The 13,603-nt window shown below is 31.8% G+C and overlaps 1 protein-coding gene across 8 annotated transcripts in view; it reads left to right on the top strand.

Moving 5' to 3' along the window:
* The window catches only part of LOC106786015 (neo-calmodulin-like), a 94,032-nt gene extending 80,635 nt beyond the window's left edge, over positions 1-13,397 (top strand). For 7 of the 8 annotated variants that reach the window (XM_014746974.1, XM_014747023.1, XM_014747005.1 and 4 more), the window contains 6 exons: positions 1,611-1,856; positions 9,407-9,440; positions 11,141-11,242; positions 11,741-11,876; positions 12,131-12,279; positions 12,531-12,574. In XM_014746974.1, coding sequence (XP_014602460.1) covers positions 1,611-1,856; positions 9,407-9,440; positions 11,141-11,242; positions 11,741-11,876; positions 12,131-12,279; positions 12,531-12,562 — 699 coding nt within the window. In that variant the 3' untranslated portion in view covers positions 12,563-12,574. Of the gene's footprint in view, positions 1-1,610; positions 1,857-9,406; positions 9,441-11,140; positions 11,243-11,740; positions 11,877-12,130; positions 12,280-12,530 lie in introns of all 8 variants that reach the window. The other variant, XM_014746956.1, reaches the window with a different exon arrangement.
* Positions 13,398-13,603: the final 206 nt, after the last annotated feature.

Raw genomic sequence — 13,603 nt, 5'->3', positions numbered from 1 at the left:
AATCTACGGGAATAAATCGTTAAGGTTTGAATTTATCGAGATAACGTGATATTCGATAAAGCTACTGACAAATTCGTTTTGCATATCTTTAAAAAGAAAAATCTGTTCGTTGATTTAAAAAAAAGATCCCGTTCTTGTAACCATCGTTCTCGGGTTGATTTATTCGTTAAATTAAATTTACATTGGGGAGAGAGAGGGTGGAGGGGGGGGGGGAGGAGGAGATTCGTATACGATCGTTTGAAAACATTTTTGTCGAGTTCGATTCTTTGACAATAAAAAAAAAAAAAAACAAAAAAAGAAAAAGAAAAAGGAAAGGAATTTAACGTGAAATATCGTTAAGAAGAAAACGTTTCTGGGATTTGCAAGAGATGAAAAAGATTTCTGATCAACGATGGCCCACTTTTTGTATCTTTCTAGGATTCTATTGACAATAGAAAATAAGATTACTTTTACATTTCCTCTTTTGCACCGACTGTTTCCTTTGTCCCGGATTTTTCCTTTGGTTCCACCCTTGGTTTTTTTTTTTTTCTAATAGCAAAAAAAATTTTCCGTCTCGAATCTGAACGTATGAAAGATTGAAGAACCACCACGACAACATCTCTTTCCATGAAAGATACTTTATCAAACACGTCGTTGTAAATCGTTGCAAAAAAATAAGTATTTACATTATTTTTTGTTTTGTTTTGGTGAACGATATCCGAGTCTGCCAGTAGGAAACGATAAAATTGTTAAAAGATAAACGTTTGTGCGCAATGTTAGATTGTGTTTAGATTTCTGTTTCCGGATAGATCGTCGTTTTGGAACGACACGATGACATCGGCTCGTAAAGATGATTCATTCGAGAATAATAAGATTGACGAAACTGCGGGCGCATATTTCGGGAAATTTTACGAGCAACGGTGTAACAGGATCATAAAGCTACGCGAATTCTTAAGAGTAAAATATAGCTTTGTAAAATATTGTTGGTTGGAAAAGAACTTCATCCAATATCTTTTTGTAGCTTATTCTTACGAAAGACAATAAAACAACGTCGGCATATGAGGATTATTATTATTATTATTTCGAGCGAACACGAAAAAAATACCACGAAATCTTATCTTTTTCGTAACCACCTAAGAGAACAAAAATTACGAGCCGATAATTTTAAGCTCGTCGCACGTTCTCTCTTGAAACTATTTCCCGTCTTTTTTTTTTTCTTTTTTCCTTCTTTCCTTCCTTTCTTTCTGTCTTTCTTTTTTTCCGCTTTAACCGTCCCGTCACTCGAATGAAAATGAAATTTCATTTTGACTATTGCAACTACTCTAATAAAATAATCAAGTTAAGTCTCATTTACTTTTCGAGCTTCTCGAGCAGCGTCCCAAATAGTCGCAGGGTGTTTCAAATGGATAAAAAGAAATTCTCATATGATTCTAACGATATATATATATATATATATATTCATTTTTACTTTTATTTTTTTTATCGTGTACGCTTAATTATACTCTCGAAAGAGTACGAAGAAAAAACTGTATGATACGGGTTCAACTCGTACGATTTGTTATCTTTGTTAAAGTACTTCAATTCTTATCATTGTTAACAACTAACCAGTTACACTTTTTTTTTTCTATCAGGCACGCAACAAACCAGCCGATGGAGTAGGCCACGTAAATCAGAAAGGTGCGGCGGGTCAAAAGGCACCGCTTGCTGGTGGACAAAAGGGTGCTCCTGGTGCCAAGGTTGCGTCGAAACCAGCACAGAAGCCATCTGCTCAAAAAGGACAGGTCAAAGTAACCCCTAAGGCTGCCTCCGTTAAAACAGGAAAGAACAAAAAGAAAGGACAGAGGCAACAGTACGATCTCATCGTAACCATAAACTTGGTAAGTTCGATCAAAATGATCAATTAGGTTTGACAAAAAAAAATGGGAAGAGAAAGAGGAATATGAATGCATGTTATTGAGATCATATTGTTCGATATTAATTGCTAACTTTTGTTATTGTTATAATTTATATATCAAACTTTCGAACATTCGTCAAAGAAATTGTCTCGATGTGATGATAATTGTATTATTCAAAATCGATCATTTCAAATTATTTAAAATTAATATAATAGTAAAAGAACGATGAGAATAAAAAATAAATGCAGAAAGACAATTGTACTTTTAAATCAGATTCGAAATAACTATATAGTATTTATGTCTACTACGTGTTTGATACACGAGAAAGTATATACGTCTGACCATAAATTTATTTATCTACTGAACGATCAAAATTTAATCGCTACTAAACGTTTTGCTCGTTAAATTTTCAATATATTACACGCTTTGTTATACGTTAATTTGAATTTAAAATGACTCTTTCTGTTTCTTTTCTCGTCAACTTGAAATATAATCGATATTTAAAAACCTATTATATAATTTTTATTTGACGAAATAACAGTCGTAAAAAATTTTTCTTTCTACAATGAGAGAGAGAGAGTAAATTCGAAGTATTTATAAATTTATATTAGGAATAATTCTCTTTTACATGGTTTTTCTGTTTCTAAAAATTAAATTTATCCTTTTATAACGATAAATTTTATAACAAAATTAAAGTCATTTATTTATTGTTAGATTGATTGAGTAAAATGAACCGTACGATATTAACATAACGATCAAATGCGAATTAGATCTTTAGTATGAGTATGTTTCAAGCACTTTAGTATTTAGGATTTGCGAAATTACTAGAACATACTCTCTGTATCCGCGTTAGTTTCGAAAAACAAGGCAAGCGTGTCTAATATGGTACAAGAAGTAGGAACAAACTCGTCGAAACGAAAGCCGACAGATGGTACTACCGGATTAACGTGAAAAACATTCGAGAAGAACGCACGTAAAATTTATCGATGGTATCTCTTTGCGAGAGAAACGCAATTAAAATGTTGTTTTTTTTTTTGTTTTTTTCTTTTTTATAGCCTGAACTTCCTTTAATTGATGTACTGTAACAAAATTAATAGTTAAATCTCGTTACGTGCGTTACACTAATGAAAAATATGTATAAAGATAAATACGATCGTAAGAAATTATTCTATTCGATATTAATATAATAATGTTTTTTGAATACATACGAAATTTACATTATGATATTTTTCATCGTTTATTTATCATCGAAAGATTTCAATACGATTATCGGCGCATACACCTACCTTAGTTAAAACATTATTTCGTATTTTGAGTAAACGAGGGAGGAATGCAATTCCGGAAACGTTAATTGGATCTAACCGTGACAGGCAATAAAGTGGTTTACAAGAATTTCAGATTTTTGCGTCGCGTCGTTCCAAAAATACTTCCAGACAGGTTTTTTTCATTCTTTTACTTCTACTTCTTCTTCTTCTTCTTCTTCTTCTTCTTCTTCTTCTTTATCGTTCCGTAAAAAACTTAGTGAAAGTTACGAGTTAAAGTCGAAGCCTTTCTCGGAAGATATTTTACCGTAATAGAATGCAATCGATAATGTATTATAAAATTAGATCGAAACAATGTTAAATATATTTATATTATTTATATCGAGATATATGTGAATATCGATATGAATAAAAAAAAAAAAAAAAAGTATATATGTATTATTTATAAATACATTATTGAATATCAATGGCAAATAATGAATGAATGAATGATTCAAATTGTTACGTATGCTTACTTTCTTCTAAAAATAATCAAATGGATACATTGACATGAATGAAATATGTTAGCAAGTAGAGATCAATGTTTCAAGTAAAGCAAGTGTAAATGACAAATTGATGAGAAATGTTTTGGTTCATTCTTGTTAACCATTGTACAATACGATTCATTCGACTATTTGGCAATGAACGTCGCGTCACCACCGACGCATTGAGACCGCTATTATAAGGACAGAGAAGACACCGTCTGCCATTTTCTTGGTGCCAGCTGATAGTGGAGGGGCAATGACAGTTAAAAACAGCTGAAGGTTGACCAAAGACATATCCACCAACATCTTTTGTCTTGAAAGTAGTCGTTCTCGTGTTAACGTCGAACGCGCGAACTATAAAACCGAGTGAAAAAAGATACGACGTGTAATAGTAATAGATGCTTCTAATGAAGACTACTTTCAATGAAAATCAACAAAGAAGAACTATTGACAGTTTGAAAGAGAGAACATTAACAAAGATACTTGAGAAAGTACTATTCTGTCATGAAAGAAATAAACTGAAATGATAATAAAAGTGAAATTGATTATCCATAATCTAGAATAATTTTCTATTCATCTTGTTAAAAAGAAAAAAGAAAGAAAAAATAGAGATAATTTAAAAAGAAATGAGAGAGAACAGTAAGGTTTAAAAAAAGAAATGGTTGTTAAAGCTAGGTTTCTTTGGCGACTAAACAGTGATTCTTAGTTTGAACATAACGTCGGTAGTCCATAAATATTATTTTGGCTCGGAATCGTGCTAGTACTAGCTTGTCGTGAGTAATGTGCATCGACCCCTTACTGCGTGAAATCGAACGAGAAGAGGAGTTTTTTTTAAATAAGCGGGACGTGTTTAACCTTCGAAAGTAATAATAAGAACGAAGAGGTAGGAATCAAAGAAAGGAAGTTTAAAGCTGAAGAAACAAACAAGAAAAATCAAAGTAATTGAGTAAAATAAATGTACCCTCCCTCTTGTGTGATAATTGTGTGATCGGGTACCGTACCGCATCGTAACTTTGAGCTTAAAGGATGCTGTAAAACGTGTGAATTATTGAGACAAGTGTCGAGACCTTGGGAAGATCTTTACGTGGCTAAAAAGCTCAAAAAGAATTTTTCTCTACTTTTTAAACGAAAAATTATATCGCGAGGAATAATGAACGAGTGTTCCGGAAAAATGGCCGACACGGAAAAGAAATATTCTTCGGCTTATGGGAAATTAAGAAGATTGACTAGTACGATTGATTGTCAAACGAGACAAATTAGCGTAAGTTATGATATTAGTCAAATCTTGATTTATAACAAAATCCATTAACGGTACGAGTAATATCATTGAATTATACATTTGTCAAAATTTGTTTATTTTTCCATAATATCGTGCGGTCTTTTCAAAAAGAAATGAATATTTTTCTATCGCTATTATCGTTCTGCCATTTCAAACTTCGCTTCTACGTTTCATCAATTTTTCGTTTCTCTTTTGAAAAAGTTCTAGTTTCACTTACCACGTGGACTATGTGTGCATTTACTTTTCATCAATATAAAAAAAGAAAATTTTACTATTTCATCTAACGTTTTCACAATCGTTTACCAAACTCATAAATATTCTTCCTTCTTTTTCTTTATTTATAGAAGAAAAAAAAAATAAATACGATACCGATGAATTTAGAAAATATAATCAATGTTGACTTAATTTAAAAATCGCAAAGAATCAAAAATCAATTAAGATTAAATATGAATCGGAGTTTCTCGTTTATTATGACGATATCAATGGAAATTTCAAAATCGAAATTCGTGTATGAGGTATACTCTATTAGCTAGGAATTATTTGTTCCAAATAAAAGAAGACGTTTGCAAAGGATCGTTCAAAATTTTTCACCTTCTACCGTGTGTCACAATTTTTTTCTTTATAAAATGACATAGTATTACATTGTTTCTAAAAGATGGAGACAAATACAATTTTACGAATATATTTATACAGTTATATGTTTTTATACGTTTTAAATTTGTATGCATTTATTTATATGTATATACGTTTCGAGAAATTGTCGAGGTGAAGACGATGAAGGATTCGCATAAGATGTCTTAAGTTTCATGTTGAAATTCTATAGAATTTCATAAATGTACATATGTATAAACGATGAGGGAATGTACATGCATTCCAAGAAGACACCGGGTTCCTCTCACTATCAGATCTGTTCGTGAGTTTATGCGAAGTTTCTTCCCTATCTCTATCTTTATCTCTCTTTCTCTTTCTATCTGAAACTTGCTTGAAAATGACATGACCCAAATCAAAAAGCTCGACCTTGGCAACTCTTTTTGTAGAAAGAGATCCGAAGAAAATATCCAAGTGTTGGAAAGCAAAGAAAAAAAACACCTCCTCGATGATATTTCGTTTTTCTCTCTTGAAACGCTGAACGTCGAAAAGCTTCCCGAGTTTTAACTCATGTGAGAGGAGTAACAGAGTTGTGTTCCTTTTCCCACAGTACTTACAATCGACATGACGCTGTCTTCCTTCTTCTTCTTCTTCAATTCTTTTCTTTGTTCACTTCCCTTCTCCTACTTTCGTAAAGAAATTCTGCTTTTAACAGTATAATTATGAATCTAGAGTAACACTGAAGTTACACATTTTTGATGAGATCCGAATATTCGATAGTAAGATAAATCGTTGGATTATTCAACATAGATGAATTACTTCATACGAGAATTTTGCACTTATCATATGTATGAATATATGTATGTTTGAATTTACTTATGTATGTATGTACGAATATATGAATATATGTAGATATGTATGTATGTATAATGCGCATACAATTGTCGATGACAATGACAGTTCAACTGCAAGAATTATCATAAGAATTGCCTAATAAGTGCTCAATGCTTACACGAAACTACACTTCGGGGATATATTTTAAATAATTAAAGGATACATTGATTAAGATACGTCGTTGCAATACAATTTGTTATAATTTGATATGATTTTTTCAAAATATATCTACTTCACTTGATTAGAACTCTCTATTCCAATTCTTATTCCATTTCTCTAGAATTTTAAATAGTACGGGAAAGTTTGATTCCTTCTGAAATGTAACAAGGAATTGTTCCTAAGAAAATAATATGATGATTCAAGAATCATTAAAATTCTACCACCTTCCTTCCATCTTGTATCACAATTTTCCTCTTATTGTTAGAAAATTTGATTTACTTTGAAATATTGCGATTACGCTTTGTTCGAAAATTGTCTTTACTCGCTTTAGAAATTTGCAAACTATAATGTAATATTTTCCGATACTTTCTTATAGTTCACAATTTTTCGTCAATTTACGTTTATCAAAGGTTACGTTCTTCTGCTATACTATCACACACAATGAATTATTTAATTATTACATTTAATTATTAATTATAAGAAATTCTATTACATAAAATATATCTTTATATATGTCATCTTCAAAACACATTCGGGGTATTAAAACCTTTAAGACGTTAACATCCATTTTTTGGCTAGATATTTGAATTACAAATTCTTGTCAAGTGGTCGTATTCCTTGATCCTCTTTTCCTTGAAGTTGACGTACTTATTATAATACCTAGATTTAATAGAATAAATGGAACATAATATAACAGAAGCATTTCCCAATTGCTCTCTCAAGATAAAAATTTAAATCCAATTCGTTTTATAAGTCCAACTAAAAATTTATAAATGGATAAAAACTTTATCCTACTTTCTGTAGGTCATTTTATTTTTTTTTATTAAAAAAATTCATATGGCATATTATTTTGTTCTTTATGTAACTGTAAAAGATATTTTTTATTGTACAGACCAAACAACATTATCGGAAAAAATATTACAACACGTTTGCGTGGTATCTTATAAAATATGAACGTATACTTTCGTATTTTTCACCGAGTTCTGCACGCAACCTGTTTCTCTTCGCTACCGTCGCTAGATTATCACTAAGTTATCGTTAATCATACGGATAGTGACCATTATAACGGAACGAACCGCGTTAGAATATTCAACACCAATTTATCATGAAATGGCTAGATCCACAAAAATTCAAATGGTATATAATTTTTCAAACAATACGCTTCTTGTCCGACCAATTTCTAGTCTTAATTTATATAAATTAGTCTCGATATCGTATACTTATTTGTCAATGATATTTTTATGGTTACAAAAAAAGAAAGAAAAAAAAAGAAGAAGAAGAAAAAAAAAGAAGAATAAGAAAAGCAAACGAAAGATAAATTTACAATTTAGTTTACCTTTTAAACGGCGCTTGTGCGAATCAATGTTACATTACCTCCACTTGTTAAAACATAATTTTAAATAACGACAACGAAATACCGCGAGACGTTATTATAAGATATAAGCTAGTCGGTAGAAGAGTGTGTGACCTCTTCATTAAAAGCATACATCGTATGAAATCACAGGGATAGGGATTCTAATGAAAGCCTACCACCAACTAGGCAATCGGCCAAGAACCATCCTGTCCAGTTTGCTAGTTTTCTCTTGCCGACTAAAAGATCTATTCGAATTTAGTATCTATTCGATAGTCACACTGTTATGGCAGACGACTCGAGGAAATACACCCAAGAATATCGTAAACTTCGACGGCTAACAAATCAAATCGATTGTCAGATCAGAAATATTTCTGTGAGTGTTCTACTTTCGAGAACTTGTGAAGCCGTAAAAAGTGCCCCGCCTTTATCATTTCTCTCACTCTCACTTTCATTCTTTTTCTCTTTCTCTTTTTATTATCCAACCCAAAAAGCACATCACCTATACTGTCAAACTGTGCTGAATTACAAGGAAACCGCCGAAACGTGGAAATCGAAATAATAGATATGGAAATGAAATCGTTCGCGATTGAACCGCAATATTTTTCCTACCGACTGCTGACAAAAGCTTTCTGACACAACACACAAGAAATAAAGAAAGAAAGAAAAATAAAGATTGACTGTATGGATTTACGATGTTGGTGACATCTCCATTCCACCGTTTTTCGATATCAACTTCCGTTATTAAAAGCTAGAAAATACAAGGAGATCGTTATTCTTCTATCGAGAAAAAAATGAGAACGTCGACATCAATCCCAAGTTGCATCGGGGTTTTTTTTTTATATCGGATTTCCACAAATTATTCATCATTTATTATAATAATGTTGTTATTGCTGTTGTTGTTTTATTTTATTTTATATCTAATCAACGAAACGTAACTTTATTAACGTTGACAATGTGGAAACGCGTTCGTTCTCTTAGTTAATATTATTTAATGCTTTAAATAAGTCAATATGGTTTCATTAATGTTAAACAACATGAGCTTTTGATTCAACAAACATTTAATGCTGATCTATCGTGTGAAATACAAGCGTAAGCATGGAGGTGGGATAAATTGACATAATAATGACAGTATTCGCAAGTCACAAAGCGCCGTCGTTAATTACGCGAACTTTACGAACGTCATGCCACGCCCACTTGCCTGATTATACACTTGTTTAGAACACGAATTCTCTATTTCTCTCTCTCTCTCTCTCTCTCTCTCTCTTTTTCTCTCTTCCTTTCTCAATTTGATTTTAGCTTTACATTCGTTAACGAGAACGCGTTCGACAATAAATAAAAATTGTTGCATCTACGTAGAATAATCATTCCTCTATTAAACTTTTCTCTATCTCATTAGTAGTAACATTTCTATTTTCTACGAGATTATTTTATTCGCGTTGAAATAATGTTAATATATTTTTTTTTGTTTTCAGTCCGAGTATGGTCTCACGGAGGATCAAGTCGCTGGTAAGTTTAATATTATCTTGATTTTTAATTATAAACTATGATTATTTTTCTGTCATTAGTAATTAATTGTCGTAAATAAAAATTTGGGTTCTCGTTACGTACCGAGAAAACTATCGCAGCTAGATTTTCTCTCCGTTTAATTTTAAATTCGGTTCGAGTATTTTCATATGCAAATGTATGTAGTAATAGTGCAACGCGTTGACTCGCCACTCAGTTTCATCCATTATTTCTATTTTTCTTTCTCTTTTGTACCTACGTACGTATGTATTTAAATATATATGTAAGTATATAAGACTTTTTCAAAGTTCTTTTTTTTGTTGTGATTTTCATGCTATACCTACCTACAGCAAAGCAGATCGTATTCGGCAGCAAGTTTTTAATTACGAAAACATTCAATATTGTTTTTTTTTTTTTTTTTTTTTTCCTGCTTACTAAGCGAAACGTAATCTTGCTTGCTCGTTAAAGCTGAATTACGAACGTATAACTTTTCCTTTCTCGAATTCGTCAAGAATTTATTTCACCTGCCTTTTTATCCCCATTACTTTTCCCCCTAATTCGGTTACGAATGAACGAACAAATGGCAAGAATTTTTATTAAAAATTCTTGTTCTTTTTACCTCCCGTTCAAACAGAATTTGAACGGACAAACAAAAATTATTTTAAAATAATACATTCTTCGTACGAAGTAAAAGTAGAAGAAAATTTTTTGTGAAAATCCTTTCCCCGATATTCGTGGTTTATTAAAATTTTAATTACAATAGTATGACGAGGTTTCACAATATAGGATAGTGAAACCAATTAGCGAGTCAAAGGAATAGACTTAATCGCTAAAACAAAAACTATATTAATCGTTGTTTCTTTTTTGCAAGCCCCTATATAACACGTTGCTTATTTCAATAAAAATCTTTCAGACTTTTTTCTTTTAGGCGGCACACAGCCAAAGATCGAATTGATTAAACTCGCGTGTCTCTTCGTAGGAAGAAGAGAAAAGAAATATCGGTCAACGTTTGCTATTTTATAAGGTCATGAAATAGAAATCGGATAAAGTACGAGTGGGGCTGTGTGGCAATATAGGTCTCGCGTGTGCTTTCCCCGTTGATAGGAAAAATTTATACATATGGTTTTTGATATCGCGCTGAATTCGTATTTTATCTTCTTATTTTTTTCTTCTTTACATATCGGAACGTTCCCTATGTGTACATTATATTAATGTAAATATTTTTCCAATAATACTGACCTGTAAAAATAATGGAATTTTAATTGGCTGTATCATAAAAATGCAATCAATCAATTAATATAATTAATTAATTATAATCCATATTAAAGAGGACGTTCTTTTGCTATATATTTGCAAGAATTCTAACGAAAGTATTTTTTGCTTGGTATTACTGATCAAGGGCTTATCTAAAAAATTAATGTTTCTTACATGAACTGTGAGAGAGAGAATATTTAATATTTTAGAAATAATGTTATTTTTTTTAACAAAAATCGCTTCCAATAATAGATATCTTTCTTCAATCTTTTCTTCAATGAGATCAAAATAAATGTTCTTACAAATTTTCAACCTGTCCAATTTCCCTAAAAGATACCTTTATTAATAATTTTATTTTTGGACGAGATAAACAATTAATTGATACTATCGATTGACATAATTAATTATATCGATTAGAGTTATTTTTGTTTTTTTTTTCTTTTTTACAGAATTCAAAGAAGCATTTATGTTGTTTGACAAAGATGAGGATGGTACAATCACCATGGCGGAACTTGGCGTGGTCATGCGATCATTGGGACAGAGACCATCCGGTGAGTAAGAATGCTTTTTAAGCGGACGTACGATTTATGTTTATGCGTATCGCGTGCACGCGCTCACAAATATTCGGACGACGGCATCGTTATTCGTAGGCCAGAAGGTAAATACGATCTGGCTTCAAGCCATACTCTTCCTTTTTCACTCTCTCTCTCTTTCTCTGATGAAAGCATCGCGTGGGCAAAATATCTTTACTGTACGGATAAACTTAAAAATCTTTTTCTTTATTTTTCTTTATCTTTCTTTTCCCAATTATGCGTATCGACCAACGAAAATAATTTCAATAGATTATTTCTATGTCATCTTCTATTTTTATATATTTATTTATTTAACAAATAAAAATATATGTTAAAAATATTTGTATAATAAACTTTGTTATTTGTTTACGAATATTTGAAGTTTATTTAAAATTAATTGGGAAAAGATTATAATTAAAAACTGTCAAGTTAACATCGTAATTAGTTAAATTGCATGGTACTGTTTATGCATTACAGATACGGAACTACGAGACATGGTGAATCAAGTTGATCAGGACGGTAATGGTACCATTGAGTTTAATGAGTTTCTGCAAATGATGTCTAAAAAAATGAAGGGAGCAGATGGAAAAGACGAGCTACGCGAAGCGTTTAGGTGACTTTCGAGCTAGCTAATCGATATTTAAGAAAGTCGGTTGTGCCACTAGAGAATTCTTTTTCCTATCCTTTTTTCCTTACCCTTTTTTTACTTTAATTTCTTCCCTTCTCTCTCCCTCTCCCTCTCTCTCTCTCTCTCTCTCTCTCTCTCTCTTTTCTTTCTTCTACTCTCTACTTTTTTTCACTACCTCTTGACTTGTCTTTTTTTTTTTTCCCCCGGAAATTAATTCGATAATTATTTCCGTCGTACAGGGTATTCGACAAGAACAAAGACGGCCTGATCTCGTCTAAAGAATTACGTCACGTAATGACAAATCTCGGGGAAAAATTGTCGGAGGAGGAAGTCGACGACATGATCAAAGAGGCGGACCTGGATGGCGATGGAATGGTTAACTATGAAGGTAATTATTGTCAATGACAATAGAAAATTATTATCGTTAATCGACAATGTGAATGAATCTCTTCGTTGGTATCGCTTTTTCTCTCTCTCTCTCTCTCTCTCTCTCTCTCTCTCTCTCTCTCTCTTTTGCGTTAGAAAAAAAGAAGAACACGTAGAACTAATTTTAAATAAACGAAATATTCTTGCGGGCAACGATATAAAAAAAAGAACGTACTAAATTATTTTGCATTTTTCTTTTTTTTTTGTTTTCAGAATTCGTGACGATCCTGACGTCGAAAAATTAATTTATCGGTCGATAAGAGTTAGACGACAGTGAGGTGAATACGAGAGAAGAAAAAGAAGAAGAAAACTAATAAGAAATGAAGGAAGCACGCAAAGTTCCTCGCCAGGGTCGTAGATAGAAAAAAAAAAATAATAATAATAATAATAATAATAATAAAAAAAGGACATTTATCGCGATATCCCAGCATTAAATCGCAGCAGCAAAACAGCAGCAGTAAAAGAAAAATAAAGATGCAACCACAATAGCAACAATGTCAAAAAGAATATAATACATCGTCCTGAAATCAAATTAATAATTAGCGCGACGATAATCGATTGAAACTTTTCTATGGGAGAAATTTTCATAGATTTCTTGCGCACGATATAGAAACGAATAAATACAACAGAAAATTAAACGCAAAAGTAACATTGAAATAATACAATGATAATGCGGATCAATCTTTTAAAAGAACTATAATATATGTGTGCGTATAATAACGTGAGGAAAAAAACACACGCAGGGGCAAGCACATACACGGTAATACACGAATAAAGATAATACGCATAATACACACCTCGCTTCCTTTGAAAAATGAGAAAGAAGGAAAAAAAAAAAAACGAAAGAACGTAAAAAAATTCCAAAAAAATTCCTGACAGTAAGTAAGAACGGAAATTTATTGTAATAACAGCAAACGAAAGAGTTGGAGACGGACGGACGGACAGGCAGACAGACAGACAGACAGACATAGGAAAAAAAATGTAATTAACACAAAGCGAGGTGGTCGTTCCCGAAACAATCAACTGAGCTTCGTTTAACGTTTATCTACTCTATTTAATGCTAAAAAAAAAAAAAAAAAACATAAAAGAATAGTCGTTACGAGTATCGTTTAGAAAGAATTCAGATAAAAGATGAAAGAGAACAAAAAAAAAAAAATAAAAAAAAACAAATAAAGAACCCTGAATCCGTACCCTCAAATTTTTATCCCTTCTCTCTTTCCCTTCCACCCTCCTACTCCTCCTTCGTCACCTTTTAATAATTAGTATTTACGATTTATGATGATGTG

The sequence above is a fragment of the Polistes canadensis genome, unplaced genomic scaffold (assembly GCF_001313835.1).
Source record: "Polistes canadensis isolate GaletaPanama2010 unplaced genomic scaffold, ASM131383v1 scaffold_3, whole genome shotgun sequence".
NCBI lineage: Eukaryota > Metazoa > Arthropoda > Insecta > Hymenoptera > Vespidae > Polistes > Polistes canadensis.
Note: the sequence above shows the minus strand (reverse complement) of the source record. Positions and strands in the feature narration are given on the sequence as shown.